Source organism: Penicillium atrosanguineum (assembly GCF_028827265.1).
Source record: "Penicillium atrosanguineum strain IBT 20685 chromosome Unknown utg000002l_segment0_segment0, whole genome shotgun sequence".
NCBI lineage: Eukaryota > Fungi > Ascomycota > Eurotiomycetes > Eurotiales > Aspergillaceae > Penicillium > Penicillium atrosanguineum.
In genome coordinates this window covers 4219918-4240508 of record NW_026623134.1, presented here as the reverse complement: position 1 = coordinate 4240508, position 20591 = coordinate 4219918, and the positions used below count along the sequence as shown (strand labels likewise).

At 50.9% G+C, this 20591-nt stretch overlaps 7 protein-coding genes across 7 annotated transcripts; 4 read left to right on the top strand and 3 right to left on the bottom strand.

The window, feature by feature from the left end:
• Window positions 1-896: 896 nt before the first annotated feature.
• On the top strand, window positions 897-1774 carry N7443_003361 (ribulose-phosphate 3-epimerase RPE1; the record flags this gene model as incomplete). Its single annotated transcript, XM_056883417.1, has 3 exons — window positions 897-1139; window positions 1205-1456; window positions 1508-1774. The coding sequence occupies 3 exons, from the start codon at window positions 897-899 to the stop codon at window positions 1772-1774; spliced, it is 762 nt and encodes a 253-aa protein (XP_056745258.1).
• Window positions 1775-2029: 255 nt separating this feature from the next.
• N7443_003360 (uncharacterized protein) lies at window positions 2030-3143 on the bottom strand (the record flags this gene model as incomplete). The annotated part of the gene is made up of 2 exons (XM_056883416.1): window positions 2030-2869; window positions 2928-3143. The coding sequence occupies 2 exons, from the start codon at window positions 3141-3143 to the stop codon at window positions 2030-2032; spliced, it is 1056 nt and encodes a 351-aa protein (XP_056745257.1).
• Window positions 3144-6138: 2995 nt separating this feature from the next.
• Window positions 6139-7993, top strand: N7443_003359 (uncharacterized protein; the record flags this gene model as incomplete). Its single annotated transcript, XM_056883415.1, has 2 exons — window positions 6139-6375; window positions 6485-7993. The coding sequence occupies 2 exons, from the start codon at window positions 6139-6141 to the stop codon at window positions 7991-7993; spliced, it is 1746 nt and encodes a 581-aa protein (XP_056745256.1).
• Window positions 7994-9033: 1040 nt separating this feature from the next.
• Window positions 9034-9646, top strand: N7443_003358 (uncharacterized protein; the record flags this gene model as incomplete). The annotated part of the gene is made up of 4 exons (XM_056883414.1): window positions 9034-9092; window positions 9275-9377; window positions 9432-9502; window positions 9562-9646. The coding sequence occupies 4 exons, from the start codon at window positions 9034-9036 to the stop codon at window positions 9644-9646; spliced, it is 318 nt and encodes a 105-aa protein (XP_056745255.1).
• Window positions 9647-10015: 369 nt separating this feature from the next.
• N7443_003357 (uncharacterized protein) lies at window positions 10016-13770 on the bottom strand (the record flags this gene model as incomplete). The annotated part of the gene is made up of 5 exons (XM_056883413.1): window positions 10016-10259; window positions 10384-12512; window positions 12572-12606; window positions 12665-13488; window positions 13553-13770. The coding sequence occupies 5 exons, from the start codon at window positions 13768-13770 to the stop codon at window positions 10016-10018; spliced, it is 3450 nt and encodes a 1149-aa protein (XP_056745254.1).
• A 1972-nt stretch (window positions 13771-15742) lies between these two features.
• N7443_003356 (alpha-L-arabinofuranosidase A) lies at window positions 15743-18020 on the top strand (the record flags this gene model as incomplete). The annotated part of the gene is made up of 8 exons (XM_056883412.1): window positions 15743-15862; window positions 15912-16364; window positions 16420-16536; window positions 16587-16776; window positions 16832-17251; window positions 17311-17465; window positions 17512-17619; window positions 17670-18020. The coding sequence occupies 8 exons, from the start codon at window positions 15743-15745 to the stop codon at window positions 18018-18020; spliced, it is 1914 nt and encodes a 637-aa protein (XP_056745253.1).
• A 364-nt stretch (window positions 18021-18384) lies between these two features.
• N7443_003355 (MDR family MFS transporter) lies at window positions 18385-20354 on the bottom strand (the record flags this gene model as incomplete). The annotated part of the gene is made up of 6 exons (XM_056883411.1): window positions 18385-18576; window positions 18653-18795; window positions 18860-19181; window positions 19237-19757; window positions 19819-20130; window positions 20183-20354. 6 exons carry the CDS (start codon window positions 20352-20354, stop codon window positions 18385-18387), a joined length of 1662 nt encoding a protein of 553 aa, XP_056745252.1.
• Window positions 20355-20591: the final 237 nt, after the last annotated feature.

Genomic DNA, 20591 nt, shown 5'->3' with positions numbered 1-20591 from the left:
CTCGCCACGGCCCTGCTGTTGATGTATCTGAACTTGGTCACCGGGACGAGACCAGCAAATAGCGGTGTCTTTAGTGCTTGTTAGTTGATGGATACGTAAAGCCGGCACACGGCAATGGGAATTGTAGAGGCTTAGAGGGGCCAGGGTCAGAGGGACCGTTGATGATTGGCGGATTGAGCCAAGATGGCCAGGATTCTGGAGGGCTTCGACGCGAATTCCAGGCGGTTCCCCCAATAACCTTAGCTTGGTAAGGTTTGATCAAGCCCAACCCCTGTCGGAGCTTTCAGGTCACCAGACTTGACGATTTTTCCAACTTGGAAATCGCAATCCCCGCGGAATGACCGTTTTGGGACATCCAGGCAATTCCCAGTTTGGGCGCATTGGTTTGTTAAGGGGGAACTCCGTCAGGGCTCCATCAAGCCGACCATTTCTGAGCTGTGAATGGAGCTGGACGCGTTGGCGTAATCCACCTAGGGGGACAGCTGCAGAACTAGCGCCAGGAGGGTCCAGATTTGCAGCGAAGATCGATTGACAGACCAGCACGTGAGAGGCGGAGCCCTTATCAACCGTTTGCATCATCGATCTTTCTTTCTTATTTCCTTTCGTCGCCGCATTCCAAGCATTAGACCCAATGGGATAATAGACTTATAGCGTGAATGAATACTGCAATTACATGTTCAAGATCTACATAAGGTAGAAATCAAGTCGCATGCGTCTGTCACAAGGGGGTCACAATTGCATCTTACGGTGTACCCGGAATATCCACCTTGGGTTGCCACTTTGTCTGATGTAAACACGATAGGAGACAGCTTCACTCTAATTTAATCCTCCCCTCATCCCCTCTTCCCTCCCCCCTCCATACCAGACCTCACCACCCCCGTCGCAAAATCACCACCATGGCGCCTCCCGCGATTATCGCCCCTTCTATCCTCAGTGCCGACTTCTCCAATCTCGGCCATGATTGCTCCCGCAAGATGGCGCAGGGCGCCGACTGGCTCCACGTCGACATCATGGACGGCCACTTTGTTCCCAACATGACCATCGGGTGTCCCGTGGTATCACAGATCCGTGGCTGCGTCGACCGCCCTCTAGAGCCTTGTGCCCGCGGCACCTTCGATTGCCACATGATGATTATGGAGGTACGTCCTGAATACCCCCCGAGCTGTCGGCACCTCCCGGATCCCCGCTAACCTAAGATCATTAGCCTCACAAATGGGTCAAAGAGTTCAAGAATGCCGGTTGCGACCTGTACTGCTTCCACTACGAGGCGGCCGTCTCGTCCGTCGCCGCGACCGATCCCACCGACAAGACCACCACCGCGCGCACCAGCCCGCGCCAATTGATCAAGTATATCCACGAGGAAGGCATGCAGGCTGGTATCGCCATTAAGCCGGACACCCCGGTCGACGTGCTGTGGGACATTCTCGAAAGCCCTGAACTCGACGAGCGACCAGATGTGAGCTCCCCACCCGCAATTTCATTCAACACGCGCTAATTCCAGAAATAGATGGTCCTCGTCATGACCGTGCACCCCGGATTCGGTGGACAGAAATTCATGGCCTCGGAGCTCCCCAAAGTGGCTGCGCTGCGCGAGCGGTACCCAGACCTGAACATTGAAGTGGACGGTGGACTGGGCCTGGGCACGATCGACCAGGCGGCTGACGCAGGTGCCAACGTGATCGTGGCCGGCTCAGCAATCTTCGGCGCCACGGACCCCGCCGATGTCATCGCCAAACTGCGCGAAGCTGTGCAGTCGCGCCGGAGCCGATCCTAGGTCGCGGATATACAAAAACGAGGTTGGGGTGTTTTGATAATTTGCTCCGATCGCTTTGGACATTGTTTTGCGGGTTGGGTTTATAGGCGTATTTGTTCATGAGCTACGAATGGCATTCAACGGTGATACTGTTTTGACGAGTATGGATTGTATTTGGGAAGCGAATTTGCTCTGGTATCGTACTGCTACTGACAAGAATCGACGGCAAGTAAACATGCGCAATGTACAAATTCATCACGTCGTAATGGCGACCCCTCACTCCTTAGTCGCGGGCTTGGCATCCTCTGTGTCTCCCTTGACATCATCTTTGGCGTCGGCCTCCTCTTTCACATCTTGCTTCACGTCCTCCTTACTGGCCTCAGCCTCATGAACATCCTTAATCTCGGGTGCAACGGCAGCAATGTCTTCTTCGAGCGGAGTGGCAACCTCTTCAATCGTACCTTCCTCCGCCTTCTGCGCGGCCTCCTTACGGAGCGCGTCAAGGTTACCAGACGGGTCCTCAGCAGTAATAGACTTCCGAATATCGCTCACAACCTTCTCCTGCTCCTCCTGGTCAATCGTCGAGATGATGGAGCCCCGGTGATGCTCAACCAGTCCTAGCATCTCCGCATTGTCCGCGTGGAAGTTGGCCGACGAGACGGCTGCGACCTCAGGAATGAGAGGTGGACGTTTCGCAGCCTTCGGCGAGTCTGATACGGTGTCAGGCAGCTCAGGAGCGACAGATCCACGGTGCGCCCTGCTTTGAGTAGGGATTTCGTTCTTCAACTCGGGCTTGGGCTCCGATTTGGACCCTTCAGCAGGCTTCTTCTCGTCAGTCTTGGTCTGGGCCTTGTTGGCAGCTTCCTGGCTAGCCTGACGAAGTGCCAAAACAGCCTTAGCATCCTTCTTCTCATCTGGTTTGGCGGCAGGTGGGCTTTGGATTGTGATGGTGGAGGTTTTAGGGGTAGCGGTTTCGGGCTCTTTAGGGGTCGGTGTAGGCTGAGAGGGAGGGGTGATTGTGTTGCTGGTAGCAGGCATGCTATCGACATCCTGAACGTTGTTGACAACCATGCGCAGCTCGCCGAATTCGTTCCATTCTTCAATTTCCTCAAGATCCTGCAGGGAGAGTGGGGGTTAACTGTAGCTCGAATGAACGGTGAGGGGTAGTACATACTCCGACAATATTTCCGTATTTCACCAGGCCGGGTAACTTCTTGCCCTTGGAGCGTCGGCCCCATAGTTTCCGGGCAGCTTCGTCGGTGGCGACGTCAATGGCACGGAAAGGGAGCTTGTTGGCCTTCAGGATGGTCTCCACACGAGCAGTAGCGGTGACGATGTGGGATGACCCTGCGGTCAGGGAGGTGTAAAGGTAAAGTGTAGAGTCAGACATGCTGATGGGGTAATTTTCAGAGACTCAGAGACTCTGGGGTCGAAAAGGAGAAAATGGAGACACTAGAACAATTTCATGGAGAGAAAGCGTATCTCGTTGCCCTGAAACCAAATGACGTGGGGGGGGGGGATCACGTGGACCCTCTACTGTATACTTCTGACGAAGACTGAAGAACTACGATGATTTGCAGCTTTTTTGCCATCTGCTTGAACCGTTGTCCAAGTTCTCCACAGCTCCAGAGTCTCCCCGCCTGCTTGGTAGAATAGGCCCCAGACGTGGCGACTTGACGTCAGACCGACCCTCCACCTGGGTACAGCATTGTCATTATCCTGCTGGAACATTCTGGGGCAGCTAGGAGGCCTCCGTTGACACGGGTTTCGAAGCTATGGTCCAACCCGTTGAGATCGAAAGCTAATGCGCGTGTGAATCAAAAAGAGGTTATATTTTATGGAGTTGTGCTCGATCGGGATGAGGCCGTAACAGGGCGAGAGGTGCGGGTCTCTTAGGGGTAAACGTTTATTGCGAACCTTGGAACCTTAAGAAGCACATACCACGCCGGACAATCACCGATGTGCTCCTCCCGGTTTCAATAGTCAATAATTATTAGATAGCGGGACGAGAGTTGCGCCCGACAGAAATCCGAGCTATACCCTAAATTATATGTACTGAGAATTGCAAGTCGAAGTATTTCGGTCAAGCGGCTCGAGTCGGCTCCCAAGTCTACCCAAGCTTATTTGAGGGCAGATATAGAAAATTCAGAAATACGGTGATTAATTAGTAGCCAGTCAACCCGAAGCAACGGTAGACAATAAGCACGTCCGTATTGGATGCTCTCGCCGGGGCTCAGCCACCACAAGCAGAGTAAATGCCACTGTCACATCTGATGGCTTCAGCCTGGAGCCGCATAGAAAGACAGGCACACGGCGGCCAAAATCCACGCGATCAGATTGAACAGAGCCTGTATCGCGATTGCCATCCCGTTGGTTTCGAAACGGACTGCGATTGTAACTGAAATTGTGCGCCAGTCGCGGGGATTTTCCCGACCGGTAGGCTGAGCCGTGTCTCTGCATCCCGCTTGTCGGAGGGTCTGCGGCTCCATTCAGAGGGCATTGGCGGCACCGGCTCGTGACGCGCCACCTGCACCGTGATGAGAGCGCACACGGCCCGCTCAAAGTAAGGAAATGAGATACGCAGCTCAGGCTGTGTTCGATTAGCCGTGCATCCTCAGGCCTCGAGTGCCTAACAGTGAATTACGCTCGTCCTTTGAAAATGGAGATACAGCATAATCCGGATGAATAGCAAATGGTAAAGACAGGCTAGAGCCCAGCGAGTCGGAAGGGGAGCCAGGAACATGGATGGCACAGTCACTGCGGTGCATGCTGCATCCATGACATTGTCTCGAAATGCATGGACTCCGGTCCAAGTCGACGTCCTAAGATTAGCAAGCTACCCAAGATGAAAAGCCAAGGTGTCCGGTGATCCTCGCAAGGCACAGGGGCAGTCATAGCACGCGACGAATCGCACCAGCGGATACTTGATCAGCAAAGGATAGAGAAACATCGTCATCGCAAGATCGAAACAATTCAATGACGAAATTGCGCGGCAGCAAATTCACTAGTCGTAAGCCGTACCAATGCCCCTCAAATCGAAATGGCACGGAGTTTGCAACCGTAAGGGAGATCGTGGCGGATGAAATGGGCAACAGACGATCCTGCAGCGTTGACAAGACACATCAAAATTGACAGATAACAGTCACGCTGATTCGACCGTGGAGCCCGTAACCGGATTGGGAGATCGACGAGATCATACAGTCGTTGGGTCGAAACGCGTCGATCCATTGCTTCTCCGCCTATAAAGGTCACTGTCATCGGATTCGTTGAAACGTCGGGAAAGGGTTAGCAGAGCGTAGAGAGCGAATGAAATCGAAAATCATTTGAAACAGAAACGGGTTTGGTTGATCGTAAAGATAGAACCATTGTTTCGTTAGCGTCACGATCGTCCCACCCCGAGTTCCTTTCCCTCCCCCCTGACAAAAGGCGAGGGAAACGTGCCGCTCTATATTCCGATGCCGGGTCACACGAAAGAAACTCGAACCATGGGTGGCTCCCGCGTTTCCCGTTGAGGTTCCACGAGTCGGTTCGATTGCTCGAAGTCCTAGGAAGGGACTGGAGTACCAGCACATGGGCGTCAGCTGCAGGGCCCGAGTGATTCTCAGCGCGACGTGGCAGCGTGAGGATGGAGTTGGGCGTTAAAGGAGGGTCTCGGGGCACGTTGTGCTCCAGTGTGTGTCTCCAGTTCATCTTTCGGGCTCCCGCTGTAGGCGCTCGGTTGAACCCCCCCTGATTTTCGTATTGGATCCGGGATGATTTCGGGGCGATCCGGTTCGCTGCCTCACTTTGTTCGCTGGTTTTCCTCTTCGTCACCACTGCAGGATGAACAACCAACCACCACTCGAACTGGTATATCACCCGGATGAGTATAGCGAGTCCCGTTATAGGAAATGATGAACGGTCTGGACCTTAGGCTTAGACTTGGGCTTAGGCTTGGGTTTGGGCTTGGGGATAGGGGCCCACAGCCACAAGTGGAAATGTATAGCACGTCCTTCGAAGAGCTCAAACCGTAACCCGTATATGGTGGAGTTCGGTTCCTTGATTCCCCCCAGGACTTTTGTCTCTTGTCCTTCTGTTCTTCTCTGCCCAAATCTTCCCAATATCCCCATCCGTGATCCTTAGTTTCGATCTCTATAAACTCTCCACCTTCCTACTATCGCGCTACTACGATTGTGCTCTCAAGCTATCGAGTTATCTGCTATCGCTTCCCTATCGCACCGCAGATCCCATTCTCCATCTTCTGATAAGATCCAACCCACGTATGTCGCGCGCATCTTCAATGGTTCTATAGCTAACCCTGGCGCAGAATTATAATCCCCCCCGTCTCCGTATATACTGATACACAGCTCTCTCCGGCCTCGAGGTGATCCCATCTCCGCTCCGCCATGACCTCCAATCAAGCCGATGATGAACTGTTCACGAGGGCCATCTCCGGGTATCGCGACGCATTTTTGGTCAGGCATTCCCACCTCCCGGAATTCGAACGAAATCGACTCTGGAGACAACGGATTAGCGCCTTCATCGACCACCCCGAGAAACCTGGCAAACGATCTCGACAGGATGCTACCCCGCGGACGCTTCCCTCTGGTTCTGGTCTACCGCAGGCGAAACGGCGAGCCACCGTACGTGTGACCTTGGTCTCTTGCTCCCGCCCTCTTCCCGATCTTGATCTTGACCTTCATCTTCATCTTCATCTTCACCCCCGCCAAACCCTGGATTGACAATTGGCAGACCCCGGACTTGCCCATGAGCGTTGAGCTCCGGCGCACCCTTTCGCAGTCCTCGCCGCAGATGCCCCAAAAGGCATCTCCCGGGTCTTATCGACACACGGCCATGGTCCGCTCCCAGAGCCAGCAGATCCCGGTCTCTCACTGGCACCCGTCAGCTGGGGCTGGATTGACGGGCAAGCGGCAATCTTTCGGACAGACTCGGACTCCGCAACCGCTTGACCATGTCGATGAGTATTCGCCTTCTGATTATGCGAAACATCTGGATGAACCCGACAACCAGGCCTATTCTTCGGCGCTTACACTTGGGCTTGCGACACATGGATCAAATGGACCGACACCGTATCCCCACCTTGGACAACCATCTCCTCCGCTGACCGACTCGTCCCCGGCCACAGCGGTGGAGATGACGCGCAGCGCTACGGCCGACACCATCATCAATGGCTTCGACACCTTTCAGTTTGAGTCAAATGGACGTGTGGATCTGGATGCCCAAATCTCCATTGCCCCAGAGTGGGTGCCCACATCCACCTCTGGTATTTCGTATCAAGAACCCTTCCCTCTTGCCATGTACCCTGACCTAGATTCCTCCTCCTTCCCATTCTACCCTCCATCCTTTTCCACCTCTGCACCGCCCACTACCTCCTTCCGGCGGCCGCTACCGTCGGGTCTCCCGATGATAGAGTCCGTGGAGATGAAACCCTCAATATCCAACGAGAGCAACGGTTCGATCGATGCAGGCCCCTCTCGTGCGGTACGTCGTGCGCACGAGCAGATCATGCAGGCAACTCGCCCCATCGCACCCAAGCAGGAGTCGCAAGAAAACATCATTGTAAAGAGCGATCCATCCGAACCGCACCGAATGGTCCGCATCTCGTCCACAGACGGCACGACGAAAGAGGTGGCAGTCATCCCCAAAGCCTCAATTCAACGACCTCCACGAACGAAGACCTACTGTCATCTCTGCAACGACCAGCCCGAGGGATTCCACGGTGAACACGAATTGCGACGACACATCGACCGTGTGCATGCAACAGTGCGCAAAGTATGGGTATGCGTGGACATTTCACCAGACAAAACGTTCCTAGCAAATTGCAAAGCCTGCCGCAACGGCAAGAAGTACGGAGCCAACTACAACGCCGCGGCGCATCTGCGACGCACGCATTTCAACCCCTGTCAACGTGGGCGTGGCGGGCGCGGCAAAGACAGTGAAAAACGCGGCGGCAAGGGTGGAGGCAACCACCCGCCGATGGAGGTGCTCAAGCACTGGATGATGGAGACTCAAGAGATAGCCGATGAGAACGTGGTGAGCAGCTTCAGTCCGGCGACGCCCGGCGATCGACAGAAGAGCATGTCAGGCGAGAGCAAAGCGCCGAAAGACATGGGAATGGAGTCGGCCCTAATGAATGGGTATGATTCATTTCCCGTGGCATCGTTTGATTTAGATGCCACGCTAGACACGCCGTACTATCTCGATGGGCAGTCGCTCCCGGAGCTGGAGTATGTCATGTGAGCGATCGTAGACTTATTCTTATTCTTCACTCCTCACTCTTCATCTTCATTCTTCACCTCTTTTCACTTCCTTTCTTGTCGAATACTTTCTCGTTTATCGTTTATCGTTGATCTTTTATGACGTGGAGACACGGGGCTGTATATGAGGGCTGGGACACTTGGATCACATTCGGCGTTGATAGGTTACACTTACTGACAGAGATGAACAAGCGCTAATGATGAATCTAATCGAGTGACACAGTCACAGATCTAAATTTACTTCGTACCTTGCCTCGATACCTAATATCTAATAACTACCAACTGGATACGAAATACTAAAATACCGAAAATACAAACACAGGCAGCAATGATACGGGCGGTAAAGAGCGTGGCCGATCAGCCGGTTCGCCCGACGAGAGCTCGTAAACGAGTGGATGAACATCCACGGTGGACCATCGGGTGATACGGTGGCTGGCACTAGGCCCAATGGCTTCGTGTTCAATGGAGTCCTCCTGCATCGCATTGTGGCTGACTGCATCTTGGTACAGGGTACATAGGGCTGGCCGCACAGTGTTGTGGCTGGTGTACAATACAATCGGATTACAGCGACACACGGAATGAGCTGAAGATCCCCAAGACCTTTCATAGATAATGAGCATAGTGATCCCTTAAATGACAGCAAACCGAAGTGGAGCAAACTGTACGGTACCTAGTTACTGGAAGGGCAAGTGTACAGATCGCAGTCAGCCCTGTTGCCAAGTCCAGGTCCAGTACCTTAACTGCTGCCTCAAACAAAGTTCGGGGGCCTTCGGTAAACCTCGTCTCCTCTTTCCCTCTCCCTCTCTCACTTCTCAACACCCTCAACCTCCTTCCCTTCGCTTCCCCCCTGTCGCTTATCACAGGCGCATTCTTCTCCCGATCACCCTAAGTACGTGGCTTGCCCCTTTCTCGTCCCCGCCCGACCGTTTGTCCGTTCCGTCAAACGTTGGCTCCGGCCTCGGTGTTGGTGACCAGGTTGCTGATTCGCCCTCACCAGTACTCCAAGTCATTTAAAATATCAAAATGGCTAGCCAGGGCTACTACCACCAGGGACCTCCTCCCCCCGGGCCTCCCCCCCAGGCGTAAGTCTGCTCGACCCTTTCGGTTTCATCTTCTGTGTCGCGCGCGATTGTCAGGAGATTCCCCGGGCCCCCAACGATCGAATACCTTGGACAATGTCGAGACGATGAAGATCTTATGGCTCTGGGCGACTGCATGCCGCGATTTGCGATGCGCTTCTTGCTGACTTGTGATTTGGACACAGCTACGGCGGTTACCCTCCCCAGGGCGGTTACGAACAGGGCTACCCTCCCCAGCAGGGCTACGGCTACCCTCCCCAGCAGGGCGGCTACCCTCCCCAGGGCCAAGTGAGTTCAATTTATCCCTCTTTCGAAGAATCGCCTGCTAATACCCATGTTCAGATGCAATACCAGCAGCCTCCCCCGCCTGAAAACAAGGGCAAGAGCGGTGGTCAGGGCTGCCTCGGCGCCTGGTAAGTTCGAATCCAATCATTGAAGTTGAGTATCTGCTAACGCGAAGTTTAAAATCAAGCTTGGCCACCCTTTGCTGCTGCTTCGTCTGCGAGGAGGGCTGCGAGTGCTGCGCCGACTGCATTGAGTGCTGCGAGATGTGCTAAACTCCCTGACCCACGACCTCAATGATACCTTCTTTTCTTCATGGCGTTCAAGTTTTCTAGATCCGCCCGGGCAGTGATCGGGACAGATGCTACTGCTCTCCTTGGATTGAAATAATTTCCTTGTGTCCGATCTCTCTTGCTGTCTCCAGACACGTTTCTAAGCTAAAATTCAGTTTAGCCGATATTTATTTCTCTCCGTTCCCTGCTAATACTATTTATTATCGTTGAAATATTCTGTAAATCTATATCGCATCCTTCACGGGGAAGTTCAAAGCAAAATTAGCGATGGTGAAGGATCGTCGTTGCCGCCAAAGAAACGCTTCGTTACCATCTCAAGCTCTCCAATATCTCTTACATCCACCCACAGAATCAAGGCTTTCTGACATCAGAGTCCTCCACGAGAGTGACTTCGCCACTAGAGGGGTGTGTCTGGATTGGTACGTAATTCACGGCATCTTTGATCTCACGAATGATTGGATCATCCTTGGGCTCCCTTCGTACGCTGTAAAGGCCACCGAGAATCTTGACTTTAGGATAATACCTCCGGCGCTTCAGCATCATATTGGACCGCTCCAGCTGAACAAAATAGGATTTGAGGCGAGTGCCAGGATTACTATGATGCGACAGTGTTAGTCAGGAAGTCTGGAAGAAGTTGTGAGAGCCTTTCAAGGATGCAAGAGCCACTGGAAATCAATTGCTAGCACCTCAAGGGCAAGCCTGTAGCATGGACAACTTACCTCTGACCCGTCCAGTCTCGGATAAATTCTCGGCTCTGTTCGTTGGTGTAATGACTTGCGCCGAGCGACTTCTCTCCAAGACTAACGCATTCAGTCATCAAAGCAAGAGCTTCAGAATGTCTATATTGTAACTTCAATGCCAATGCCATCTGGTGCATATCCCGGAGGATAGTCGGATGCCCAAGACCAAGGAACTTTTTCGATCTCGTTAACGCTTCTGCATACAAAAGCTCTGCATCTTCGAGCCTCCATCTTTGCATGTATATATCTGCCAAAGTAGTCATTGCAGAAATTGTGCCGAGAGTGTCTGGCCCAAAGATCTTCTTCTGGATAGCCAGGGACTGTTGAGCTAGCTCTTCGGCATTCGATAGTCGCCCTTGAGCGATGTACACCTGGGTAAGAGTAAAAATGGCAGATAAAGTGTCGCCGTTCTCTCGGCCAAAAGTCCTCAAGTAGTATCTGAGCACCTGAGAGCCGTGCTCCTCGGCCTTTTGCAGGTTTTGTGCCGACTTTTGTACGCCCCGTTCGCGATTTTCAAGGTTCCCTCTCATTCGATAAACAATGGCCAGACTGAGCAATGTTCGGTTCGTTTCAACACATTCAAGACCAATTGTGGATTTTTGATACTCCAGAATCTCTTTATATATATTCGTTGCCTTTTCAAACTCCCCCATGCTTTGATAGGAGGATGCAAGATATCCACGAGTCATGAGAGAACGGTCGTGGTTGTAACCAAATATGATCTCTGAATTCTCCAAGGCTGAAGTAAGAATCTCAATGGCTTCTTTGTATCTCCCGTCACCGTTCTTACAGAATCCAATCGTAGACAGCAAATCTACTGTATCTGCATTTGCCAGCTCATTTGATGTAAGATGAAGAATCTGGAGGGCATGCGGCATGGCTGCACGCCATTCGCTTCGCCTCGTGGGATCATATGCTGGATAATGCCTGCTGATATGACCCAGAGAATAGACATGCCAGGAGTGAAGAGAGTCAATCGACTTGAGCCAGTTTGCGGTTGCAAGCTGGACGAGGCGATGCATATCAAGACGAGAACCGGAGTGGTGTGAGTGAATAAAAGAATAGGAACACAATAGGCCGAGTGCTTTCTCTCTCTCAACAGGACTTGCCGGCGGAAGCAGCGAGACAGGTATGTCTTTTGGATTGATACAGGCCATGAAGGCCATATAATCAAAGGCCAAAGTGTTCTGCCGCCGAATTTGATCAAAAGACGTAAGCCATGTCGTGGCAACCGGGTTTCTTATGCTTTTGTATCTTCCTTCGTCCTCGAACTCTTGACTTAAAAGGTCGATGGTGTCTTGCGCTTGTCCATCGAGGAGTTCTACGTAGCTCGAAATATCCATCAAGTTTTCGTTCATGAAGGAAGCAGCCTGGACAATAGCCAGAGGGAGGAATGTCAGGCGATCCAAAAGCTTTTTGGTGCTTTCATGGTCATCGACAAGGGACTTGTTGACGAGCAAATTCTTCAAGACCTTGGTAGCCTTGTGCTCATCCATCTCTGCTATCTCGATGATCTCGGTGGATGCCAGAAACTGCGCAACTTTGTGACTTCGTGTAGTGAACAAAATAGCCCCTTGGCTACTGCTTGCCTTTGGAAGATATTCCCGGAGGCCTTCACTACCCAAACCAGGCGATACTTCCGACCACATGCTCAAATCGTCCGCGTTATCATAAATGAGAAGCCACCGTCCACTCTGCGGTCGGCTGAGATGTCGTTGCACAGCTTTCTTTACATCCTTTTCATCCTCGTCCGGGATTTCAATACCCAACTGCGATGCAATGTTCTGATAAGCCTGCTGGACACTCTCCATGTCCACAACAGGAATCCAAAAGATGGAGCAGTCCGGATATATTTCCTTCACTTGGAAAGCCAACTCCAAGGCGATCTGTGTCTTGCCTACCCCTCCAAGACCAACAATGGAAATTCTTTGCATTTGGCGGCCGAGGAATAGTTTTCTTTTTATTTTTCCGAGAAGTTCTCGGTCAACGAACCGATGGTTTCGCTCGAAAGGAACTATCCAGCATGGCTCTTTACCAGGGACGGATGAGGCGCTTGAAGAATGAATCGTTTTGATGACTTGACTTCGGAGTTCTTGAGTTTCGTACGCCTTATGAAGAAGATTTTCGTGTTAGATTTACTTCTGCCACCGCGGGACTTGACGCTTACACGCATAACTATGTCGAAATCAATATCCGTCTTCCCTGCAAGTAGAACGCGACTCGTTAGCATCTGCAGGAGTGGAGGTTCATAGTCGCATACCTTCTTTGCCCAGGAGGTTCACAATACAATCTCGAACACGGCCTTTCTGAGACGAATGGTGTAAATAGTCGTATGTTGCCGATTCAATGGCACTGCGCTTTTGATAGTCCGTCATATGAACATCTTGGAGTCCCTGCTCAACATTGAAGCGAAACACATGCTTCTCTCGGAGCTCTTTGCTCCATCGAGCCATGAAACGTCGCTCCGTACTTTCTGGTTTTGTGGCCATTCTGACCAATGTTTTTGAGAGAAATTTGAGCATGTTATCGTCAATGGGTGCCTTTGCCGGGGCGCCTGTACCAATAGATAGAAAGCATTTCACCAGTGGTCTTAATTCCCGGCTCGTGGTGCACCAAATATCGGCAGCTTCCTCCTCCACCTCTTCCATCGGGTTGTTCGCTCCGAAAGCACCATCCACAAACTTATACTCTCCAATGGACACTGTCTCAAAGAAACCCGTAGCTGCAGATGTTGCTAGAGCTGCCTCGCAGATTGTCGCGGGAATCGTGTCCTCGTTTGTCACATCATAACTTCGTAATCGCGCGATCTGTAGAGTGTCCTTCGATGTAGTACACACAAATGCTCGGCAGCGGCGAGTTTGTCCATTGTTCATCGGTGCATCCGGTGCTACACCAGCGCCCTCAATCACGTGCTCAATTGCATGTTTGAGCTTGGTGCTGTCGTATTGTGCCCGGATGTTTCCAGCCCAGTCAACTGGAAGATTGTTCATTTTCTGGCCAAAAATCAAATGCATCAGTTCGCTATAGGCTGCAATGCATTCATCAATTCCCATTTCAAGTCTTCCCAGCATTATCGCAATGAGACTAATCACCATTCAAAGAAATAAAGTTAGCTTTTGCAAGTAGCTGTCAGGATACGTCCTCGTACCCGCCAGTGCTAGTACCTCCAATCAGATCGAAAACATCGCATGGCTTGAGAGGTTCCTCATCAACGCGTTCATAGTTTAGCTGCGCCATGATATCCCGGAGAATGTACAATGATGAAAGTCCTCTGACTCCGCCACCGTCCAAGGACAGTAAACAAAGTCCATTCGTGTTGAGGGGGCTTGCTCCGCCAATGTCATTCGTGGTCATGGCGGACGGCATTATGTTAGAGAAGCCACTAGTTACGGGGGGCCTAGGGTATATGCCCATTCTTAAATCAGGAGCTCGGGGGATCAACGCCCTAATCATCAGCGGTCACATGCCAATGCATGGGAGGGCGGCGCTTACGTGCAGCCAACCCCTGCCTACCCACCAATCGTATGGCAAGGCTGGCAATAAGCGCTATAGCCAGGGCGAAGCGCCTTCGTTTTTCAAATTGATTGTTTCAAAGGTTAGAAAAAGAGAATGAGGAACGTAATATTGAATGAGACTAATAGGCAGCTTGCTCGCTTAACGGCATCGCGATTTTCAATTATGCGAATGGCTGTGATCACGGCACTTGCGACACGGATAAGAGCAGCAACCATCCGCCCCATTGGAGAGCGTGGAGCGCGCAGACCCCGGCACTATGAATGGGCCAAAGCTATGCAGATAAGTTTATGTACTAACGGGAACATTAATGAAAGGCTTGCTACTCGAAAGTCCCCTCCTCTATTTTCTTTTCTTCGTAGTCACCTGACCACAGTCTAGATAGTTCCAGATAGAGAGATTTGTTTTACCTCGAACGTTACATATACATCGATTGAGAGTGGCAAAAAGTCTAGTCACGTGCATGGGCTATAGGTACTTTTCCTGCAAACCATACTTTTATTGAGAGGCGGCGCTTCCAATTCCTGTTGGCGCCCAGGGAATGACTGCGTTCATGATTTGAACGGATATATCGCTTGAGGATAACTGCAACAAGCCAACTAAAGATATCGTCGTCGTGTTCAAACGGCTTTTTGGGGGCCTTCATCTTCCAGAATGCCATAGGAAGCTCTTCTCATGAGATCTCGGACAGCTTGAAAACCCGATCGATGTGCACGCCTTGCCGAGTTGAGCACTACTTTGAGCTTTGAGCACCCTCGGCCTAAGTTGAGATTGAGGCCAAAATATTATTCAGGTTTACCTTTTTCAGAACATTCATCGCCGGGTGAGGAAGCTGATTGTTATCTAAATTTGCTTTGGTCTTTCAAAACCCGGGAAACCAGTATGGATGGATTCCTAGGGGGAATATCCTGATCCTATCGAGCTCTAAAGCCTCATTTGAAGGTGCACAGGTAGATTAGTTACGACTTTGACCCTACAAATTAATTAAATAGTCTTCGTTCTACTCTCGGTCGCAATCAGAACCATGGGACAATTGTATCCGCCGCAATTCCCGCGTACAAGACCTTCAAATTCATTCACTTCACATATGCATGGACTTCAATCGCTCAGATGAAACAAAACAGTTCGGGTCTTAGGGAGATGGACATTTGCCGCCAGACAAGACACCAAGCCTCGGAAAGCGAAGCTCTGTTGGTGCGGAGATGCGAGAAAGGCATTCATCCGCATTGTTCCATCAATCGTTTCCCCGCTCAGTGGGCGTATTTACCCGGCGCCGCCCCGGACTGTGACGAAAGTCCAATCAATTCGGCATGGTCCACCTGTGCTGGGATTATCTCGCTGTTTCCACAACTCTATCCATCTCTACGTTCTGAGAGGCTGGAAAGTCTCTGGCCGAGCCCTACGCAAGGATCCCAACACTAATTATGCTCTAGTTCTGCCGATGTTTTACCATACCCTGTCCATGTTGAGGGGTTTCACTCTAGCCAAGGCTGTTCTCGAGCAATTTTAGGCTCTCCTCAAGGAAATTTACCGAAAAGGGACGCGCAATATCGGCAATTTTCAACTTAGTAAGATAATGTGATTTCAGAACTGGAAATGATCGACTACGAAACATTCCAACCCCTAGGTTCTTGCATGGGTACACTGAGGGGTTATGGGTTGGCCTCAGGGAGAACATGGCTTTGGAATAATGATTCGATTTCCTATCGACTTGCGTTCACCCGCATAAATAGTCGCGGTGGCCTCCTACAAGTAGGTAGTAAACGGTCTATTCTGGATAAGATCTGCGGGCTGCATCGACTGGTGTACAGCAATAAACACCATTATGTTGACGGAGTATTTGCTTCTACCATTGCTGGCGACGTACAGTGCGGCAGTACATATCTCTGTAGCAAAGTCTGGCGGCAATGCCACCACCAACTTGCAGTATGGCGTGATGGAGGAGGTATGTCAACTGTAATGCTAAGACAGACCAGCGCTAACAGTATGCATAGGAGATCAATCATTGTGGTGAAGGTGGTCTCTACGCGGAACTGATTCGCAACAGAGCTTTCCAAGGCAGCACGACTTATCCATCATCTCTGGATGCATGGACAGCCGTGGGCCGTTCAAGGCTCTCCCTTCAAAACCTGACTAGCCCACTTTCTTCTGCTCTTCCAACTTCTGTCAAGGTTTCAGGAAAAGGAACCGTAGGTCTATCAAATGATGGATTCTGGGGAATTGATGTGCGACCTCAGAAATACTCTGGATCTTTCTATGTGAAGGGCTCTTACAAGGGCTCGTTCACAGCTTCTCTTCTCTCGGCCACTAGCGGAAAGACCCTGGCAAGTACCAAGGTCAAATCTAAGAGTGTGGCAGGTGAATGGGTCCAACATGAATTTACTCTGACGCCAAAGAAAACTGCTGCCAATACGAACAACACACTCTCACTTACATTTGATGCTTCCGTGGGTCTCAATACGTGAATGGATAAGAATGAATCTTGACACTAACAGTTTCTAGAAAGCATCCGATGGCTCCCTTGACTTCAACTTGATCAGCCTGTTCCCACCAACGTGGAATGATCGCCCCAATGGGATGCGACGTGATTTGATGCAGGCCTTGAGCGATTTGGGTCCGGTTAGTCGTTGAATAGATGCTCACGTGGGAGATTTATACTGACCAAGTAGAAATTCCTCCGCTTCCCCGGTGGTAACAACCTCGAAGGAGATACTATCGATGGCCGCTGGAAGTGGAATGAGACCATTGGACCCCTCACGGGCCGACCTGGTCGTGCCACGACTTGGGGCTATGAAGAGACCAGTGGAATGGGTTTGGTCGAATATATGGAATGGTGCGACGATCTTGGCATGGAGCCCAGTGAGTATTGATATTTGACCCTTCATGGCTGAATACTAATTTCGGATATTTTCAGTCCTTGCCATATGGGCCGGGTTTGCTCTAAATGGAGATGCCGTCGCAGAGGCCGATATTGATGCCTACGTCCAAGATGCCCTGGATGAGTTGGAGTTTTTGACTGGCTCTGTTGATACCAAATATGGTGCTCTGCGTGCCAAGTACGGTCACTCGGATCCTTGGACTATCCGTTACGTCGAGGTTGGCAACGAAGATAACCTTAATGGCGGCCTGAGCACATACGAATCATACCGCTTTGCAGCATTCTATGATGCAATTACTGCCAAGTATCCGCATATCCAGGTCCTGGCGTCAACCATCGACATGACCCTACCTGGGTCAGCTGGTGGTGATTATCATTTGTACGATGTCCCGGATAACTTCGTCACCAATTTCGGCATGTTCGACAATTACACAGACAAGCACCCAATTCTTCTTGGTAAGTCCCAATGATTAATGTTGAACTTTATTGGCTGCTAATTAGCGGACAAAAAATAGGCGAAATTGCTGTGACAGAGTTCAACAATGGTGTCGGAATTGACTGGAACGACAAAAACTTCTCACTGTATCCTTGGTGGATTGGCTCAGTCGCCGAAGCTGTTTTCCTCCTGGGTGCTGAGCGTAACGCAGACAAGATTATCGGAACGACCTATGTAAGAACCTACCAATTTTATTTGCGACCTAGCTGACGAGTAACAGGCGCCGTACTTCATGAACCTGGACAGCTATGAGTGGTCGCCGACCATGATCTCTTTCAATGCCGACCCGGATGACACGGCCAGGTCAACCAGCTGGCATGTGTACAATGTAAGCATGTTCAGATTCATTTCTCATCCTTTTACTGACTATTTCGAAAGCTCTTCAACAAGAATCACATGACTAACACTCTACCTGCAACTTGGGATGGCACGTATGGTCCGCTTTACTATGCCGTCGGTCTAGACAGTGTGACCGACTCTCACATCTTCAAAGCGGCAGTATATAACAGCACCGCCGATGTACCAGTGTCGCTTACCTTTGAGGGTGTTGGGCGGGGCACGACTGCAGACTTAACGATCTTGACAGCACCGAACGCTTTCTCAATGAACGAAGTTGGCGGTGCCAACGTTGTGCACAGCCAGACTACCACGGTCAAGGCCGGCAAGAAGGGCGTCTTTAGCTTCAGTCTGCCTAATCTGAGTGTTGCCGTCCTCACAACCAACGCTTGAAGCGGTGGACTTGTCTGTTTCTAGGGTTTGTAAAAAGGAAGATTTACGAACGGAATTAAATAGAAGTTCACAAGCCAGAGACACAATATCTTTCACAAGACTTCTGAAGTCTCCGGTTCTATCACTCTAAATAAAGTCGAGACAGCCACTCATATGATCTCTGCAAGTCTTCGAGCTAACACAATCTACTTCCACTGTCCCAAAACCAACATCATTTCTCTCGTAAATTGCGTCAATCGTTTAGCAACTTACCCATTGAATATTTTGAGCGCCACCGACTCACTATATGGCGAAGTTGGCTCGAGCCTTCTCACCGTAAAGGCTACACCTCAACCTCTTGAATCATCTATGGCTGGGGGGATATCTAAGCCCCATCAGCACGTTCTAGTCCTTTTCCGCGAGTGAAAAGGGCTGCAATGCTTGCAATGAGCCCAAATGAGGCTGATGCGCCGAAAGAGAGCTGAATACCACGGTGGTAAACCAGCCGAACGGCCAGCTGCACGTCAGGAGGCAAATCACGGACAGCTGAAACTGAATGACGGATTTCATCGATCACCTAAAGATTAAGAAAATGGCAAGTGATCAGCAATTGCTCAGGGGCAACTCATTGCAAGTTCAAGGCGGGGATGTACTTTCCATTTGTCTGGTAGTCCACTCAAGGCCTCAGCGAGGCCTGAGCGCAATGTATTTTGAACGATTGCTGAGGTGACGGCGACACCGTAAACGTTCCCGAGGGAGCGGATGAGGTACACGGTCGAAGCAGAGACGGCGTGATCTAGATGGAGAAGGTAGAGTTAGCTTGGTTCATGGAAGTCAAGGGACCGACTTATTCAACGTACCGGCATGGTCGAAGGCGGCAAGAAACGTAAAAAGAATGCCTGGATAGACTATTCCTTGTCCCAGATTGGCGGGAATGATATAGACAAAGTACTTCCAGCCCGAGTCATTGAAACGCAAAAGCATCACCAGCACGTTACCAATGAACATCAAGCTAGCACCTGTGCGCACAAGGTAGGATAATTTTCCCCAACGCGACATTACAACTCCTGAAAGTAATCCGCCAAGCGGTGTGGCGAGAGAGGGGATCGCCAGGCGAGCGCCAGCTTTTGTCGGGCTTTCAAGCAAAATGACTTGGAATAGGAGGGGAATCGTGAAGAGGAACTAGAAATGATCACTCAGTCCTGTTTCTGATCTTGTGAAGCCAGTGAGAACTTACCGCGTAGGCGGCCATTCCAACACACACATTGGCAATTTGTGTCGACACTGGAAGTAGCCCGTGAAGCATCTTGAGCGGGATGAGAGGAGCAGCTGTGGTCTTTGCCTCGACAGCCACAAAGCCCGCAAGGAATATGACACTGGCAACTAGTGACGAGATTACCCAGCCGTTTGTCCAGGACAGCTCGTTACCACCCAAACTCAGTCCGACCAGCTGGCTTGACAAAGCCAACACAAGAAGTAACGCTCCCGATACATCAATCTGGTGCCAGATTCCTCTAGTCTGCTGGCTGCTAGAGTCACTCTCCTTTGTCGGGAACTTCAAAACGAAATAGCCGAGAACCAGAGCCATCAGTGACACAGGCACTTGCAACAAGAAACACCATCGCCATCCAATCGTGTCGACGATCGCACCTCCAAAAGAGGCACCACAGATAGCGCCAAAGCCGTTTGAGCCATTCTGAAGGGCCTGATACATGCCACGTTGGCGAAATGGAATAAGATCCGAGTTGACGATCGTTGCTATTTTCTCCAGTTAGTCACTCCGCTTCATCCGTTTCATCTGAGGATTGAAGTTCCCTACCCATTGTCATCAAACCACCACCTCCAATACCAGTCAACGCACGCATGATGTTAAGAAAAACGATATCCTTCGCGACGGCGCATCCTAAGCAACCAGCCATGAACGATACAGTCGCGGTGAAGAAGCACAAGCGTCGGCCGAAAATGTCCGAGAATCGCCCATACAGCGGTTGGAATGCGGTGCTCGTGATCAAATAAGAGGTGGTCAACCAGGAGGCGGTGTTGGCAGCGTTGAACTCGGAACTAATGACGGCATACGTTGATGCTGTAATTGTGCCGTCGAAGCCACCAAGAAAGACATTCAACATGATCGCTGTGGGATACTCGATTAGCTTCATCTTATGATTGCTCGTGGATATACGAACCAAGCTCAATCCATAAAAAGGCAGGGGGTGGTTTCCAGGTCGCGACTGCATCTGACTGCAGAAGAGGCTCTTCCTCGTTTGGTAAAATCATTGTTGCTTCTTCCGCTCGTTCTATACTAGTCTGCACAAAATTGGCAGAGGTCGTATGCTCAGTACGGTGATGCGTGGCCATGGCGGGGTTAATCCGATCACGTATGTTGAGTTTAAGAGCACAATTTTCAAATGTTCAAATGTGAAGGTGCCAAGGTCGACCACTAACCGAGAGAGAGAGCCGAGGATGAAAAATCGTAAAACTTCCGAACGAGGGGAAAACCAAGCATTGGCAGCAGAGCGGGCACTCAATTGGGAAGGGCGGAACGTCCATCCGATCACGACATTGGCCGCGCATTTCGCACTATCCACATTATGA